General features: G+C 39.7%; 1 protein-coding gene across 1 annotated transcript in view; it reads right to left on the minus strand.

Annotated features, from left to right (window-relative positions):
• Positions 1-19,656, minus strand: part of LOC111055214 — a 128,632-nt gene that overhangs the window by 22,576 nt on the left and 86,400 nt on the right. The window contains exons 17-19 of the mRNA XM_039437457.1: positions 6,610-6,820; positions 4,341-4,416; positions 2,422-2,847 (exon numbers count right to left, since the gene is read on the minus strand). Of these exons, the coding sequence (XP_039293391.1) occupies positions 2,422-2,847; positions 4,341-4,416; positions 6,610-6,820 (713 nt within the window). The remainder of the gene's footprint in view (positions 1-2,421; positions 2,848-4,340; positions 4,417-6,609; positions 6,821-19,656) is intronic.

Raw genomic sequence — 19,656 nt, forward strand, 5'->3', positions numbered from 1 at the left:
CAAATTGAAATTCAAATTCTTTATTCTGCCTGACATTTTTTACAATGTATAAGCTCGTCAAAAAAATACAGTGTACATAATAAGAATACATAACACAATATCAAGAATATATAACAATAGCTCAGAGTATGTATATACGAGTAGGCTGACAGGGAGATTGACAAGAATAGTAACAGCATTCACATGATGATACACCTTACAGTACACAACTTAGTCCAAAATGAGGTGCAGCCCTTATATTGAACATTCAAAGTATTCAGTCAATGAATAATATGCTCTCTCCATCAATTTATTCTTCAGAACTTTCTTGAATTTCATTTTTGGCAGCTCTTTAACAGCTGAGGAAAGACTGTTGTAAATTTTTATCTGCTGAAATAAGTGGCTGTCCCTTGTTTTAGAAAGCCTTACCTGTGGGATTGAAATATCATTTCTATGCCGGGTTGTGTATTCATGTTTGTTTCCCTGACATGAGTAAGATTCTAAATTAGTTTTGACATGCAGCAAGCTACTCATTATAAAAATTGAAGGGAATGTCAATATCTTCAATCTTCGAAAGCTTTCTCTACATGACTCTCTGTTTCTCAAGTTGTCTAACACTCTTATTGCCTTTTTTTGCAATATGAAAACTTTTGAAGCATGGCAAGAATTACCCCATAGGCGAATACCATAGGATATGAGGGAATGAAAAAGTCCATAGTAAGCAAGTACCAAAGAATCAGAGTTCAATGATAACTTAAGTCTTCTAAGTAGAAAGACAACACGAGAGAGTCTCTTACACAATTCTATGATGTGAGGCTCCCAACTCAAACTTCTCTCCAAAGTGAAACCCAACATTCTGACCTGATGCTTGATATCATTGTCTTCTGGAATATTCCTTGAAGAGAAGCAGATACATTCAGCTTTGCTCTCATTGATGATTAGATTATTAGACTCAAACCATGATTTAGCAGAGGCAAGAGCCTCTGACAACTTATATCTAGCATCATCAAAGTTCTAGTTTAAATGTTTTTCTGTAAACAATCAATGTTTAAATGTTTAAATGTTTAAATGTTTGAATGTTTAAATATTCAAATGTTTAAATGTTTAAATGTTTAAATGTTTAAATGTTTGAATGTTTAAATGTTTAAATGTTTAAATGTTTAAATTTTTAAATGTTTAAATGTTTAAATGTTTAAATGTTTAAATTTTTAAATTTTTAAATTTTTAAATGTTTAAATGTTTAAATTTTTAAATTTTTAAATTTTTAAATTTTTAAATTTTTAAATTTTTAAATTTTTAAATTTTTAAATTTTTAATTTTTAAATTTTTAAATTTTTAAATTTTTAAATTTTTAAATTTTTGAATGTTTAAATGTTCAAATGTTTGAATGTTTAAATGTTTAAATGTTTAAATGTTTGAATGTTTAATATTCAAATGTTTTAAATGTTTAAATGTTAATGTTTAAATGTTTAAATGTTTAAATGTTTAAATGTTTAAATATTCAAATGTTTTAAATGTTTAAATGTTAAATGTTTAAATGTTTAAATGTTTAAATGTTTAAATGTTTAAATGTTTAAATGTTTAAATGTTTAAATGTTTAAATGTTAAATGTTTAAATGTTTAAATGTTTAAATTTTTAAATGTTAAATGTTTAAATGTTTAAATGTTTAAATTTTTAAATTTTTAAATTTTTAAATTTTTAAATTTTTAAATTTTTAAATTTTTAAATTTTTAAATTTTTAAATTTTTAAATTTTTAAATTTTTAAATTTTTAAATTTTTAAATTTTTAAATTTTTAAATTTTTAAATTTTTAAATTTTTAAATTTTTAAATTTTTAAATTTTTAAATTTTTAAATTTTTAAATTTTTAAATTTTTAAATTTTTAATTTTTAAATTTTTAAATTTTTAAATTTTTAATTTTTAAATGTTTAAATGTTTGAATGTTTAATGTTTAAATGTTTAAATGTTAAATGTTTAAATGTTTAATGTTAAATGTTTAAATGTTTAGATGTTTAAATGTTTAAGTGTTTAAATGTTTAAAAGTTTATATGTTGCGCATTTACGGCGAAACGCGGTGATAGATTTCCATGAAATTTGACAGGTATGCTCCTTTCTTAATTGCGCGTATATACAAGGTTTTTGGAAATTTTGCATTTCAAGGATAATATGAAAGGAAAGAGGAGCCTCCCTCATACGCCAATATTAGAGTAAAAATCAGACTATAGAATTATTCATCATAAATCAGCCAGCTGACAAGTGTATTTCCATAATGTCTATAGTTTCAATCAGGTACTTGTGGATGAGAATACTGCATTTAGACCTCACGCAGTCTAAATGTATTTAGGAGGTCCTGCTATAATATAGTCTGTTGAAATTTACCATTGTAAACTGTGACTTTTGAGGACAAAAGTGGTTGGATTGCTTGAAAATGGGTCACTTACAGGTATCCATTTTCATCAGCCTTTTCAGTCCAGTCGTCAGCTGCTATGTGGAATATTCTTCGGCCTCTGCCTCCTAGCGCAATCGCATACACCTTTCCCTTCTTTATGTAGATCACTCCTGGAAGTTCCTTTTTTCCTGTTTCTGTTTTCGATCCAGTAACTGCGTTTGCAACTCCCTTTGTAACAGCTGCAACTGAACGTACCATCGAATTTCTGCGACTAGTTTTCGGAGGGGATTTCGTATTCTCAGCAGCTCCTAGAGATCTTCTATAAGCAGCACCATTTTTATATGTTCTTCTTCCTTTCTTCACTGTTGCGTCTTCTTTCAAAATTTCCTCAATTGGCAATACCTGTTTTATTTTCCTTAATTGAGTTTTCAGTGCATCAATTGACCAGTATTTTCCATTTGTATCAGAACCGGCCAGCCTGAACATTGAAAAATCAAAATGATTAAAGTAAGTGAAAAAAACAGGACTAAATGATTCACACAATGTTTGAATAAATGCTTTCGACTGCTTGAAAAAAAACAGTAAGTTAATGATACATCGATTCACACAAAGTTGCTGCTATAATAAATGATAATAGTTATTTGTGCAACTAGTGCGCAAAGTGACAGTTTGCTGCACCGAAAGAAACGTTTACGCACGAGCCATAGGCGAGTTCGGAATAATGGTTTCTTGAGTGCAGCAAACGAACTTTGCACACATATTTCACATTCAATTTTTCCTACAGTTACCATTGAATATGAAAAGTGGGTGAAATTCCAATGTTTATCAAATGTTTTTCTGTGTAATTTTATTATTAATAAAAACCTTAATTTATTTAAAATTGAATAATAATAATAAAATTATAATGATTAGTAATTCAATTGAACATTTATCTGACTGCTTGAAGGGGGTTTATCTTATGTAAGCTTTGAAATGACTATAGTGAGGTCCACGTTATAATGACAGTTTTTGATAGACTTTGATGTTGCTATCCTTGCCTATCGTTCAACAAAGTAGGTAGTACTATCCTTTTCTAGCTTCACAACGAAGCCGAATCTGTTTTCGACAATGTAGAAAATATAATTAATCAAGGCACATAATAAATAGGCAACGCTGTTCTTCACTGACCTCACTATACCACAGTCAGTGTTACCAACTTAATTTTGATTTTCCTGCACTGGTGCTCCATATAACCTACTAACTATTTTGCGTTGTCATGCTGCAAATCTGGAGTACACAAAGTAATACTTTGCACACTGGAGCGGAAAAGTTATTCTTTGCGGCTTGCAATCAGTGCACAAATGGTCACTTTTCAAGGTATCTGTAGGAAAAAAATTGTTCGAATTGCTGTTTCAACTACTTGAAAAAAATAAAATTTCTCGGGAAAGAAATCCTGATAGCATAACTTACTATGCTATGAAGGCTGCTCTTTTCAGATTCCGAGTTAGCAATAGGAGGCGTCATTCGAGCCCTTGTGAGATAACAACTACACATGAAAAATGTAAAAGACTACCTTTCTGAAAGGCTAGCACCCCCAAAAACTTTTCAGTATAGATGAGGCTATCCTGATTAATGCTATAAAAATATTCCCCTCACTTTCCAAATCTAGTAATCGATCATGTAAGCTTAGTAGGTACATTTCAATGGAACTTGTTTGGTTCTAATTAAAATTATAAATTCAAATCAGTATTCTAGAGTTTATAGCTGGAGACTTCATAAATAAAATGAAGTATGATGTAAAATGAAAATAGTCGTATCTTATTGCTTTTCACTCTCATCCATACATGGAATGATTAGCCCATGAGACTTCCCATAGCGTTTCCTCCTTTTCTTATTGTAGGACAATTTTCATCAGGTCGCTAGTTGGTCTGTATTCTCTATGGTCACTGGGAGAACACAATAAATAGGCAATAAATTGATAAAAGTACTCACTCATAATCAGAAGTCGATGGATACAGTCTTTTCATGATAGTGCTGGGTTTCTCTACCACAAGTATCACTTCCCCATCTGTAATCGAATCAATAATTATCATAGTAGAACCACGGTAATCCGTCAATGTAGTTGGTGATGATGGTTGAAGCTACAAATTAAGTGTTTTTGGCAATACAAGAAGCATTGTTGTCTGGTGTACCTGGAAATCTATATGAGATAGAGCACTCTACTTTGTCTCAGATTGTAGACTACAAAATTACGCCCAGAGGGATCTTGAATTGAACATCTAAATTGTAAAAGTCGGAAGATATTGTTGATCAAAAACTAAAATTCATCAAAATTGATTTTTTCCTTGAAATCTTACTCAATTTTGAAAAATCATAACTCAGTACTCATTGGAGATAGAGAGTTCTGAATGATCTCATTTTATTCAAAATGTTATAATCTAGAAAAAGGTGGAGAGCGAAATTTTCTGTCCTATTACTGGATTTGGCGGTAATAGCTGAAAGCTGGAAAATGAACCGAAAATACGAGTTTTTTTGCCATTCTGTATCTAGCACAAGGAAATTTTGCATGAAAAAATTGGTTCTGGACTTCTCTCATGTATCCAAACAATAATTATATTATTTAGAAATCAGAACTACTATATTGCAAGCACACCCCCTTTTTTATGTCTATATTGACTGTACTATTATAGTAAACGCAAATTGGTTTTGTACTCTAGAGCAAAGCTCAGTGCTCCGATATTTAATATAATAATGTATCATTTTCTATTTAAATTAATGTATTGTATAATTAATTGAATTCATGTAATTTTACATAATTTAGTGATGCAATGTAGAAATAAATTGTTTTCATTTAATTTGAAAATTCGCCATGCCGTTCGAGTATAATTTTGGCTATCCATCACAAGTGGAAAACATGCGAACACGTTCCCAAACATTGATACAGAAGTATGAGCCACTGCTTATTTGATTGAATTAAGCTTTTCAACAATCCATTGTCATGAATAATAAATAAATAGGAACTAATAAATAATTTATAATCCAAATAGAATAACTATTGAAAAATTAATGAGTGGCCTAAATTCAAATATAAAAATATTGTTGACCGAGAACTCAACACCATGACAATCCATCCAATTTAATTATTCCATTTAAAATTATGAACATCCTATTATATTTTACTAATCGTCTATTTCATTGACTACCTAATCATAAATTGCCTGGAATAGATCCGATAAATTCCAATATCGGGGACCGAGCTTCGCTCTGGAGTACAAAAGCATAAAAAAATTATTACGAAAGAAGAAATTTTAATAACATTCATACGGAAATGTTCTATCTAATCACAGTGAATTGAGATTAATTCCCAGAGGAATGCAAAAATTCCTCTCACAAAGGCCCAGTTGCACAAAAACCGGTTAAATTTTAATCCTGATTAACTTCATGTGAACCAAATCAGAGAAGACCATTTCAAAAAGATGGATCCACTGGAACTAATCAGGATTGAAAATAGCCTGATTGAATGATTACAAAAGTTCAACAGCTGAATCATAATTTTGACACAGTCCCACACACATGAACTCGCTCACTCACTTCCATCACCAGCAGACGACGAAATAATCATTATCAGCTGTTTTCCCAAGGATGAATAATAATTCTCATTTTAATGTCCTTCAGCGAGTTTTCCCTTGGATGAGACCTAGTGCAATCGAATCTTTATATTATAAACCTACAATGTTCTGAATTTCGTGAAAATCGTTAGAGCCGTTTTCGAGATCCGGTGAAATACAAACATATAAACATCTAAACATCTAAACATGAACATATAAACAGGAGTTGCTCGTTTAATAGTATAGGATACTCTTATTATGAATTGCACAATCATCTGCGCGCTTGGTCATGTATAATCTCGCGTGCACTTGCACATATGTGCATCACATGTGATCATACCCTTAGAACTCCACGGAAATATGTGATCACTCCTAGTTGCATCTATCTTGGACTAGCACATGCGATTATTCAACTGGGTTTTTGGACTGGATAGAATCAATGGCTAGCTGCTGCTAGCCACTAGATTTCAGCTTTTATTCGATCAACCTATTAGGTTTTATGGCAGATGAAGGTGGATTGAGATCGCGACATCGACCTGACCGTAGCTGTGTACCCCAGGGAAGGAAGTGGAACTCAGAACACGGAACTTTGAACGCTTCACTACTATCTGTCTGCTCTACTTTTGAAAGATTGAAAATAAATCATAACTCACCATATTTCACTGGCACAAGGCTTGTCAACTCATTCTCCGCATTTCTCTTTTGCTCGAAATATTTCACTTCGGTTATGAGAAAATTATCGCTCTTATCGGGTAGGAGGATGGTCTTGAGTGAAAGTCCATCAGCAACAAACAATTTATCCATTGGGTATAGTATGTAGGACGGCACATAAATATTCTCCACTCTCAGAAACAATTGCTTATCCTGCAAACAATTGCCCGATGACAGATGCAATATTGTATTACAAATATTTGATTACATATTTGATGTATAGTTTGTCTGGGAAAGCACTTCACAACTTTGATAATCTATAAAAATTCATTAAAAAAATATGTAGAGCTCTATTTGATAAAATCACTTCACTTATATGGGCTACTTTATTCAAATTGATAAAAACAATATAAAAACTTGTAGTTGGTACTCTTTTATATTGTTTTTATTAAGCTAAATTTGATTTTATTACAAAACTATGAACTCACAATGCCAGCTTTAGAACTGTTCCAACAGCATCAAATTTCGCCCCTCATATTTTAACATCTCCAAAATTCAATTTAGTACTGCAGGGAGACTTCTTAGTCCAGATCAGAGTACTCAAACCTTTGCGGTTTGAATAGTGTTTCAAGGTCTGTCCTCTCAGGTGGATGGGCCACTATAGTGGCCGAGGGTACTGTCCCAGTAAGAATGTTGAATGCTTTGTCTATGACGGTATCACGTACACCCTGAGTAGCTTCAGAGGTGGGTGATTGATACCCAGGTGTTGCTCCTGGATGACTTCGCTCAGTCGTAATGTGGGCGGGTAAGGAGGCAAGTCGAAGTTCCTCTTCCTTCTTCTTCGTGCCTCAGCTGGCGTGAACAGCACCTCCTGGTGCTTCTGACGGCGTGAAGGTCGCTCTCTTCTCTGATGACACCACTTTGATGTAATTTTGTATCGGCCTTACGGCCTCGGTTCCGCTCCAGTGGAGTAGGAAAAGGAAGGACAGACAGGATAGGGACGGCAGACAACGGTCCGCTGTGCCCTGGGGAAAAGGAAGAATAGGGATGGCAGACAACGGTCCGCTGTGCCCTGGGGGAATGGAAGGTCAGGGACGGCAGACAACGGTCCGCTGTGCCCTGGGGAAAAGGGAGAATAGGGACGGCAGACAACGGTCCGCTGTGCCCTGGGGAGAAGGAAGAATAGGGACGGCAGACAACGGTCCGCTGTGCCCTGGGGAAATGGGAGGACAGGGACGGCAGACAACGGTCCGCTGTGCCCTAGGGAGATGGGAGGACAGGGACGGCAGACAACGGTCCGCTGTGCCCTGGGGAAAAGGGAGAATAGGGACGGCAGACAACGGTCCGCTGTGCCCTGGGGAGAAGGAAGAATAGGGACGGCAGACAACGGTCCGCTGTGCCCTGGGGAAAAGGGAGGACAGGGACGGCAGACAACGGTCCGCTGTGCCCTAGGGAGATGGGAGGACAGGGACGGCAGACAACGGTCCGCTGTGCCCTGGGGGAATGGAAGGTCAGGACGGCAGACAACGGTCCGCTGTGCCCTGGGGAGAAGGAAGAATAGGGACGGCAGACAACGGTCCGCTGTGCCCTGGGGAAATGGGAGGACAGGGACGGCAGACAACGGTCCGCTGTGCCCTAGGGAGATGGGAGGACAGGGACGGCAGACAACGGTCCGCTGTGCCCTGGGGGAATGGAAGGTCAGGACGGCAGACAACGGTCCGCTGTGCCCTGGGGAAAAGGGAGGACAGGGACGGCAGACAACGGTCCGCTGTGCCCTAAGGAGATGGGAGGACAGGGACGGCAGACAACGGTCCGCTGTGCCCTAGGGAAATGGAAGGTCAGGGACGGCAGACAACGGTCCGCTGTGCCCTGGGGAAATGGGAGGACAGGGACGGCAGACAACGGTCCGCTGTGCCCTGGGGGAATGGAGGTCAGGGACGGCAGACAACGGTCCGCTGTGCCCTGGGGAAATGGGAGGACAGGGACGGCAGACAACGGTCCGCTGTGCCCTAGGGAGATGGGAGGTCAGGGACGGCAGACAACGGTCCGCTGTGCCCTGGGGAAATGGGAGGACAGGGACGGCAGACAACGGTCCGCTGTGCCCTGGGGGAATGGAGGTCAGGGACGGCAGACAACGGTCCGCTGTGCCCTGGGGAAAAGGGAGAATAGGGACGGCAGACAACGGTCCGCTGTGCCCTGGGGAGAAGGAAGAATAGGGACGGCAGACAACGGTCCGCTGTGCCCTGGGGAAATGGGAGGACAGGGACGGCAGACAACGGTCCGCTGTGCCCTAGGGAGATGGGAGGACAGGGACGGCAGACAACGGTCCGCTGTGCCCTGGGGGAATGGAAGGTCAGGGACGGCAGACAACGGTCCGCTGTGCCCTGGGGAAAAGGGAGGACAGGGACGGCAGACAACGGTCCGCTGTGCCCTAAGGAGATGGGAGGACAGGGACGGCAGACAACGGTCCGCTGTGCCCTAGGGAAATGGAAGGTCAGGGACAGCAGACAACGGTCCGCTGTGCCATGGGGAAATGGGATGACAGGGACAGCAGACAATGGTCCGCTGTGCCCTGGGGGAATGGGAGGTCAGGGACGGCAGACAACGGTCCGCTGTGCCCTAGGGAGATGGGAGGTCAGGGACGGCAGACAACGGTCCGCTGTGCCCTGGGGAAATGGGAGGACAGGGACGGCAGACAACGTTCCGCTGTGCCCTGGGGAAATGGGAGGACAGGGACGGCAGACAACGGTCCGCTGTGCCCTAGGGTGATGGGAGGTCAGGGACGGCAGACAACGGTCCGCTGTGCCCTGGGGAAATGGGAGGACAGGGACGGCAGACAACGGTCCGCTGTGCCCTAGGGAGATGGGAGGACAGGGACGGCAGACAACGGTCTGCTGTGCCCTAGGTATATGGGAGGACAGGGACGGCAGACAACGGTCCGCTTTGCCCTAGGTAGATGGAAGGTTGTGAGCGGAATGCTGTGGTCTGGGGCTCGTCCGGCCTTTAAATACTCCCCCAAAGTGGAGGGGATGGAGTTGAGCCGCCGCCAGAGGCGGTGGAAATCGTCTTGATGCGCGGAAGATGGTGCGCCATCGGTACCTCCCTTATCTCCGCGGTTGGCTAGCGTTGCTGATAGCCGAGCGTCTTTCTTCAATATTATTAATTATTTAACAATATTTTCCGTCACAATTTTACTTTGTGACACCCCACTCCTACTTGGGGGGGGGGGGAGCGGGGAGCCCTCTATGGCACCACCTTTAAAGGCGTGAGCCATCTAGGCATCACCTTAAGAGGTGTACACCTCTCAGGCATCACCTTTAGAGGTGTATGACACTCGCTATGAGCTTCATCTATACCTGGTCCACAGGTACATATTTACATCGTCCATTTGATAATCGGACTTTTATGCGTTGCTTGCCAGCCCGTTTGCGCTTGCCTGATGTTGTGTTGCGGTGGCACAGCACTGGATCCATATTTCGAGAGGGGCCTGGTCTGGGTTCCTGGGACGGTGGGACTACTTCATTGGTAGTTGAAGAGCGTTTGCTCTTCCTCATCCATTTCAGTTGAGGAGGGTATTGACTCCTCCACATCCATGACAGTAGGGAGTGGTATTGACTCTTCCACATCCCTCTCGGATTCACCACTTGTGTTGGTGGCTGGAGCATGAATCGTGGCCTGCCGTTGAGAGTCAGTCATCTCTTCCCTGTGATCCATCACTATGTTGCCCGAAGATGCTTGTTCTGGAATATATGACAATTCTGCCCTGGCATCAATCAAAGCATTGAGTTCAACTCCATTCAAACCAACCTGCATGAATATCCTTTTGTTGTGATCCTTGTTGTCCTGAGATTCGGATTGTACAGCTGATATTGTTGGGACTTTTGTTGTCCTACTCCCCGATAAGGGTGATCGCAACATAATTGGCTGTCTTGAAGGATTCAATTGGGGAGGATCCCACTCCAACTCTCTTGTGAATGTGTGAATATTCACTCTGTTTTTACGCATGAATTCCATGCCTAATAGCAGATCTTGTTCAAGTCCTTCCATTATAGATGCCACTAGTGGAACTGTGATTTGTTCTATGGTCACATTAGTAGTCACTTTCCCATTTAACGGGGTTGACCGTCTATCAGCTAATATCGCGCGGTGACGTGCTGGTTCTTTCCGTATCATCCCTATTTTCCGGATGACTTCATAGACCTCGTTGCTCATATAATTAGCTTCAGCACCCGTATCTAGCAAGGCCTGACACTTTTTACCGCCGATTATTACGGCAATGAATAGTCTGTTGTCTCTTGATGACTCTTCAATCACAGGAATCCTGTGTGCTGTTCGCATCACTGCTGTCTTGTTCGGAGTTTTATTCTCCTTCTGCACATCACAGACACATTTCAGTGCTCTCTTTCCGCTCCTTTTACATGGTGGGATATCGGGACAGTGTGATCTCCAGTGCCCCGGTCTCTTGTATTGCCCACACATGGGTTCAGACTCACTAAGAGATGGTCTGTTACTAGTAGGGGTTATAACTGTCTCAACCTTGAGCCTTGTAATCTTTTTCGTGTCCTCAATCATGTGAACTCTCGAATTCTGTCTATTCTGTTTCTCCTCTGCTTTTATTTGTTCATACTCCCTCGCGAATTTCTCCAATTCGTTGATACTATGAACATCTGATTGCCGAATATACAATTTGTACCGTGGGAGGAGATTCTTATACACTCTCTGTAATTTATTCTCGTCTGTAAAACCTCCTCTACGCCTCATGAGTGTCAGTACATCTTCGAGAAATTCGTTAAACAATTCACCTTCCCTTTGCTTCCTTGCCTGAATTAGATTCTCGAGGTCCTCCTCATAGGTAAGTGGGTAGTAGCGTGATCTGAAATCTGTCACAAAATTGTCCCATGATTTCCACTGGTCACGACGATTACACATCCATAGAGTAGCTTTACCAACCAGTAATTCAGGCAGCGCGACTAGTAGCTGGTTGCCAGTGAGCCCATAGGCTTGTTGTAGCTCGTCTACCCTTTCCAAGAAGCTAGGAGCATCTGATTGGCCGTCAAATGACAGTCTCCAGCTTCTTACCTTGTCACATACCGCCCCTGGGTCCATGAGGGGGTTTGTGTGAATATTGGTTCTAACCTCAGTGTGGGTACCTGTCACCAAGTGTTTAGTTTCCCCACTGCTTCCGCTCATTATGCCAGGTCTTGGGCTGGGATAACGTACTGCCATCTTCTTATGTTGTTCTACTAACAACTTTCTCAACTCAGCAAGTGTTCCAGATGACACTATGCCCTAATCATGTAGAAGATTGAATGCCTCATCCTTTTTCAATCTATAGATCCAGGAAACTCTGGGGTCGGCTATCACCTCGGGGTTTATGTCCTCGACCGACTCATCCTCTGTCAGCTCCTGGTGTTGAGCATCTGAATCAGACTCTCCCTGTTCACTCATGATTCTTACTTCGTTGCCTCGTGCCCCAAGTGCGGGCGCCAATCTATCACGTACACCCTGAGTAGCTTCAGAGGTGGGTGATTGATACCCAGGTGTTGCTCCTGGATGACTTCGCTCAGTCGTAATGTGGGCGGGGTAAGGAGGCAAGTCGAAGTTCCTCTTCCTTCTTCTTCGTGCCTCAGCTGGCGTGAACAGCACCTCCTGGTGCTTCTGACGGCGTGAAGGTCGCTCTCTTCTCTGATGACACCACTTTGATGTAATTTTGTATCGGCCTTACGGCCTCGGTTCCGCTCCAGTGGAGTAGGAAAAGGAAGGACAGACAGGATAGGGACGGCAGACAACGGTCCGCTGTGCCCTGGGGAAAAGGAAGAATAGGGACGGCAGACAACGGTCCGCTGTGCCCTGGGGGAAATGGAAGGTCAGGGACGGCAGACAACGGTCCGCTGTGCCCTGGGGAAAAGGGAGAATAGGGACGACAGACAACGGTACGCTGTGCCCTGGGGAGAAGGAAGAATAGGGACGGCAGACAACGGTCCGCTGTGCCCTGGGGAAATGGGAGGACAGGGACGGCAGACAACGGTCTGCTGTGCCCTAGGGAGATGGGAGGACAGGGACGGCAGACAACGGTCCGCTGTGCCCTGGGGGAATGGAAGGTCAGGGACGGCAGACAACGGTCCGCTGTGCCCTGGGGAAAAGGGAGGACAGGGACGGCAAACAACGGTCCGCTGTGCCCTAAGGAGATGGGAGGACAGGGACGGCAGACAACGGTCCGCTGTGCCCTAGGGAAATGGAAGGTCAGGGACGGCAGACAACGGTCCGCTGTGCCCTGGGGAAATGGGAGGACAGGGACGGCAGACAACGGTCCGCTGTGCCCTGGGGGAATGGGAGGTCAGGGACGGCAGACAACGGTCCGCTGTGCCCTGGGGAAATGGGAGGACAGGGACGGCAGACAACGGTCCGCTGTGCCCTAGGGAGATGGGAGGTCAGGGACGGCAGACAACGGTCCGCTGTGCCCTGGGGAAATGGGAGGACAGGGACGGCAGACAACGGTCCGCTGTGCCCTGGGGAAATGGGAGGACAGGGACGGCAGACAACGGTCCGCTGTGCCCTAGGGTGATGGGAGGTCAGGGACGGCAGACAACGGTCCGCTGTGCCCTGGGGAAATGGGAGGACAGGGACGGCAGACAACGGTCCGCTGTGCCCTAGGGAGATGGGTGGACAGGGACGGCAGACAACGGTCCGCTGTGCCCTAGGTATATGGGAGGACAGGGACGGCAGACAACGGTCCGCTTTGCCCTAGGTAGATGGAAGGTTGTGAGCGGAATGCTGTGGTCTGGGGCTCGTCCGGCCTTTAAATACTCCCCCAAAGTGGAGGGGATGGAGTTGAGCCGCCGCCAGAGGCGGTGGAAATCGTCTTGATGCGCGGAAGATGGTGCGCCATCGGTACCTCCCTTATCTCCGCGGTCGGCTAGCGTTGCTGATAGCCGAGCGTCTTTCTTCAATATTATTAATTATTTAACAATATTTTCCGTCACAATTTTACTTTGTGACAACGGCAGTGACTGGAGCTTTTAGACCAGGTATTTTGACATCAACAAAAAAGGAGAAAGAGGAATTGTGTCATAAAGTCTGGGGCCTCTATTTCCGAGGTGATTAGCCAACAGTAGTCAGTCCTTTCCACAGTTCACATGCTTCTGTCAGTGAATGAAAACCATTCATAGATTCATTTTCAGAATAGTAGCAGAAGTAATAATTCAATTTTGAAATCTCAATAAACAAATATATATAAAGTATATTGAATAAAAAAGAGAAGGAAATAGGAGTGAGTATAATAGATTAGGAAATCTTGTAAATAGACATGCTAAAAAAGATAAAGTAGAATGGCTTGATCGATGCTGCAATGAAATAGATAACAACTTTGAAAGAGGAAACGTGGAAAAATCTTATAATCTAATCAGGAAGATTTTTGGCAAGCGGACAGTAAGAAGCAACATTATTAAATCGAGTGACATGAAAATTCTTATGGACAATGATGAGGTGGCAGATAGATGGAAACAATATGTAGAAAGTCTCTATGGTAATGCAGAATGCTTTGAGGGAATAGAAAACGAGGACGATGTACCTTTTGATGAGTTGGGACCACCGATTGCTTTTCCAGAAATGGAAAAAGCGTTACATGATCTCAAGTCAAAGAAAGCTTATGGAGTAGATGATATTCCTGCTGAACTTCTGCAAGCGCTCAATGAAGAGATGAGAAACGTTCTATTCACCCCTTCGAATAAGATATATATAACCGGAAAAGTTCCACTTGATTTTAAGAAAAGCTTGATGGTGATGTTACCGAAAAAAAGTAATGCAACACGATGTGAGGAATATAGAATACCGAGTATTCTGTCGCATACATCCAAAATACTAACAAGCGTTATTTTGAAAAGGATTGAAGGTAAAATAGATGCAAACCTAGCAGATGACCAATTTGGCTTATTCTAAGGAATAGAGGAACAAGAGAAGCTATATTGTGTTTAAGGAACATTGTGGAAAAGAAGTAAATAAGAAGGTGTATATTGCTTTTGTAGATTTACTCAAGGCATTTGATAGGGTAAATTGGAATGTCCTGTAGATTACAGAGACAGAAGGATCATAAGAGAGCTGTATACTGTTCAAACAGCATTTATAAAGGTGGGTGAGAAACAAAGAGAAGCTGCCATCAAGAGAGGAGTGAGGCAGGGTTGTAGTTTGTCACCGCTTTTGTTCAATATCTATGTAGAACAGGCTGTCAATAAATGTAAGGAATATTGTTCAGGAATCAAGGTAAATGGATTAAGAGTGCAAATGCTCCGCTTTGCAAACGATATTGCAATAGTGGCACAAGATAAAGGTAATCTAGAGAGAGCACTGAATACCTTGCATGACATTCTCAAAAATGAATTTTACATGGAGATGAATAAGGCTAAGACAGAAGTGATGATCTGCTCCAAGAATCCCTATTTTGAAATAGTAAAGATAGAGAATAACGCCCTCAAACAAGTAAACAAATTTAAATACTTAGGTAGCATTATTTCAGAGGTAGCCTACGCCAAGGTTAGAGGTTGTGAATGAAAGTCCTACATAATTTCGCTCCTGGGTTTGGAAGATTTTGTGTTATAAATAGTCACGGATAAGTACAAATTTTGTGTTAATTTCTTTATTGATTGTTTCTTGATCACGTTTTATCATTTTGTTTTAGATTTTAATTCTTAATCCTATTTTAATAAGCCAAACACCGTTTAGAGGTTAGTTTGAGGTTAGGTTTTCGAGATTTAAAAATAAACATAGATAGTTTACTTGACTAAAATTATAACCAAATTGAAATCCTATCATTTATAAATGAATTATTATTATTGCAAGTAGTATAATTTCTTAGATAGGAAGATGAGCTCAAGTAGAACACCGAAGGTTAGTAATAGAAATGTAGGCTACACATAGCAGGAGTACTTACCCGTTCCCAAAACCAAAATTCAAAAACGCCAAAACCAAAAACCCCTGTTCTTCAAACTACTTTAGCCGAAAAAGTTACTCAACTACAAAGTGGCCACACTAATTTGAAAAACCCATTAGAAGTAACTCTAAAAATGTCTGAGGAAGAAAGGTTAGGGATGGTAGAAGAAATTAAATCTTTGGAACTGATTATAAAATTACAAGATGAAGACCATAAAAAAGAAATACTAAATCTAAAAAATCAATGTAGTCTAATGTCGGAGGAAATAAAGAAACTAAAATCTAAATTTGATAATACTAAATGTATGATAGAACCTCCGTCCAAATGCAAAAAAATAGAATCTAACCTAAATGATGGGATATGCTCTAAAAATGGTCGAAATAAAACGTACAGTGAGGTTTTGAAGACAGCAACCAAAAATATAGCTGAGGGAAATAAAGATAGGAAAGAGAGAGTTCTGCTACTGACGTCCAGTCATGCACGTGATTGCAGTGATCTCCTTGATAAAAGATTAAAAAATAAATTTGATGTCCAATGTTTTTTCAAGCCAAGTGCATCAATTAATGCAGTTGTAGAGTCAGCTAGGGAACAAACTAAAGACTTTGATGAAAATGACTATCAAATTGTACTGGGTGGCTCAAATAATATAAATAAACCTAACTTGAATCATCTTCCTCAAGTAACAGAAAAAATCAAGGAAATTGTGCCACTCAGCAAAAAAACAAACTTAATAATAAGTACTATTCCTAATAGGTTTAATAGGCCAGAATTAAATGAAGCAATCAATTCGACAAACAAATCAATCCATAATACAATCAACAGCCTAAAAAATAAGAATTCTAAACAACTGGGGATTTGTTTTCTAAATGAAAGGCTGGAAAGACATAACTTCACTAATCATGGGTTGCATCTAAATCGATCTGGCAAAGTAATCTTTTGTAATAGATTGGCAGAGCTGATTGAAAGCCATTTGCAATCCTCTGGCTTAAAAACAGTCAAAAAAACAAATATCGATTTTTTAGTAAACTGGCTCAAAACAGTGAAAGGGAAATAGCTACAAATACTAGAGATAGAGTAGCACAAGATGGTAAGGTTTTTAGTATTTATCATCAAAATATTCAGTATCTTCGCAACAAAATTGATAGATAAGAAGTATTTCTTAAACAGGAGGATCCTGACATTGTTATTTTCACAGAGCATGACTTAAAAATAAAGGAAATAAATCAAGTTAGGATTCCAGGCTATTCACTAAGATCAGAATTTTGTAGAATAGCTCATAGAAGTGGTGGTGTATGTATATTCACTATCAATGCTAAACATACCCAAACTTATGAACTGGATTTTGTTGAGAGATTTTCTGTTGAGATGGATTTAGAGGTGACGGGACTAAGGTTAAAAATTGATGATCAATTTGAGGTAGCAGTGTTAGGTATCTATAGGTCACCAAATGGAGACTGGCAAAAATTTTGTGAGGTGCTCCATACACTTTTGGAAATTACAACCGCTCGTTTCACAAATGTTATAGTGGTAGGAGATTTCAATACCGATTTTGCCAGGCAGGATAAAATGACAGAGGATATTAGAGATATTATTTATATGAATAATTTAGAAATTAAGGTCCACGAATATACAAGAGTAACTCGAACTTCACAGACAATTATTCATAATATCCTCACAAATATGGAAGGTTGTAATGTCAGGTTAGGAAGCTCAGATCTATCAGATCATAACTATCAAATTTTAGATGTTAAGTTGCAGGGCTAGAATCCAAGCAGAAAAAAAACTTTAGTGAAAGAAATTCAGCAATATGAGCTAGGAAATATAAATTGTTTGAAGCAGGAACTGCTTCAAGAAAATTGGAGTAGTGTTTATAACAGTTGTAACCTAAATTACAAATATAAGCAATTCATTGATACTCTAAGATTTCACATTAGTGTATGCTGTCCGATAAAAAAAGTCAAAGTAAAAAGTAAATTAAACAAAGTAGATGAATGGATAACTGAAGATATTCTTACTCAAAGAAATATTGTTAGGGAAGCTTATGAGGAATTTAAATTAGTGAGGGATGTTCCGAGTGAAGTCAAATACAAATGTCTAAAGAAAAACTATGCAAAAGAAGTGAGGAAAGCTAAGTGTAAGAAAACAGCTGAAATATTAACAACTAGTACCAATTTTAACTCTGCTGTTTGGGAGGTAATTAATATAAATAGGAGAGCAGCTCAAAATGATACTGTTACCAATGTCCCTAGGATAATCGATGAACATGGAAATTATATGGATGATAGTATAGACATTTGTAACTTTTTCAATAAATATTATCAACAGGTTGCATATAATCTCCAAAAGTCACTGAACACTAATACTTATAATACAACTACATTAAATGCTGAGCCAATTGAAAAGGTATTTAAATTTCATCCATTATCAAGAGATGAGTTGTCAAGAATAATAAAAAATTTGAATAACAAAAAAACAGTAGAATTGGATGGGGTCTCAAGCAAAATTTTAAAAGAATGTGAAAATGAACTACTGGACCCTTTATTGCATCTCCTTAATACTTCACTAGAGCAGGGTATTTTCCCTGATGATCTGAAACAAGGAAAAATTTTGCCAATTTTCAAGAGCGGTGATTCTGAAAGAGTTGAAAATTATAGACCCATTAGTATTCTAAATGTAATAAGTAAACTTTTTGAAAGAGTAGTTTTAAATAGGCTATTGATGCACCTGGGAGAAATTAATTTCATATGTGATGAACAGCATGGGTTCCAGAAAGGGAAATCTACTAAGACTGCAATAGTATCCCTTGTTGAAAGACTAATAGATATAATAGATTCAGGTGAGAAGGCAGCCGCAATATTTCTTGATTTATCCAAAGCTTTTGATTGTGTGAGCCACAGAATATTATTGGAAATACTAAAAACTGTAGGTGTGAATGGTATAGAACTAAAATGGTTTGAATCATATCTCATAGGTGGAAACCAGTGTGTTGAGCTTACCAAGGTGGATGGGAATGAAATAGTAAAAATTAAATCTCAAAAACTGGAGGTCCAGGCTGGAGTACCTCAAGGCTCAATTCTGGGTCCCTTACTGTTTCTGTTGTATGTGAACCAATTACCAAAAGAGTTAAAAGATCACAGAGCTCTGTTGTTTGCTGATGACACATCGCTTATCTTTAACAATTATTTATTAGATAGTCTAGAAATAAATGCTTTTACTGGAGTACAGTCAATTGTCCAATTCTTGAAGCAAAGGCAATTAACAATAAATAGTAAGAAATGTCAATTCATACAATTCAAAAGTAAATATAATTCAGTAGAGGATGGAGAAATAAATGTGTTTGTAGAGGAAAATGAATTGGACCAAGAAGAGAAAGTAGCATTCTTGGGAATTTTATTGGACAGGAAATTAACATGGCATCCTTACATTGAAAGGATATGTAATAAGATATCATCTGGGGTATTTGTCCTGCGGCAGCTTGCTAGGCTGAATGATAAAAAACTACTGTTAACTGCTTACCATGGACTTATACTATCTCATATTAGGTATGCTATTTTAGTATGGGGTAATTCATCTCAACAAAATATGGACAGAGTGTTTAAGATTCAAAAGAAGGCACTCAGATGTATAGAGAAAGTGAATAGGTTAGACTCTTGTGGGCCTTTATTTAAAAAGCTTGGTCTATTAACTGTGCCATCTCTGTATGTATATGAAGTTGTAATGCATGTGAAAACGAGTGGTGTGATCCAGAATTCAGATGTTCATGAGTATAATACGCGAAACAGGGCAGATTATCATATAATGGGTCACAATAGTAGGTTATTTGAACAAAAACCAGATTATATTGGTAGGAAATTCTATAACAAGCTACCTCAAATCTTGAAAAGTAATGATGATTTGAAGATTTTTAAAAAACAAATGAAAAAATATTTAGTTGATAGAGCTTTTTATAGTGTACAAGAATTCCTTTCAAACCTAAACTAGGTTGAACTACTTAGTGTTAGAATTATTATGTAATAACATGACTTGTCTTATACTCCATGACTGGAGTCTTTAGGACGTAATCTAAAAAAAAAAAAAAAAAATTCTCATGAACTTTATGTCATTGTGCGAAATATCAATGTGA

This window comes from Nilaparvata lugens, chromosome 11, assembly GCF_014356525.2.
Source record: "Nilaparvata lugens isolate BPH chromosome 11, ASM1435652v1, whole genome shotgun sequence".
Lineage (NCBI taxonomy): Eukaryota > Metazoa > Arthropoda > Insecta > Hemiptera > Delphacidae > Nilaparvata > Nilaparvata lugens.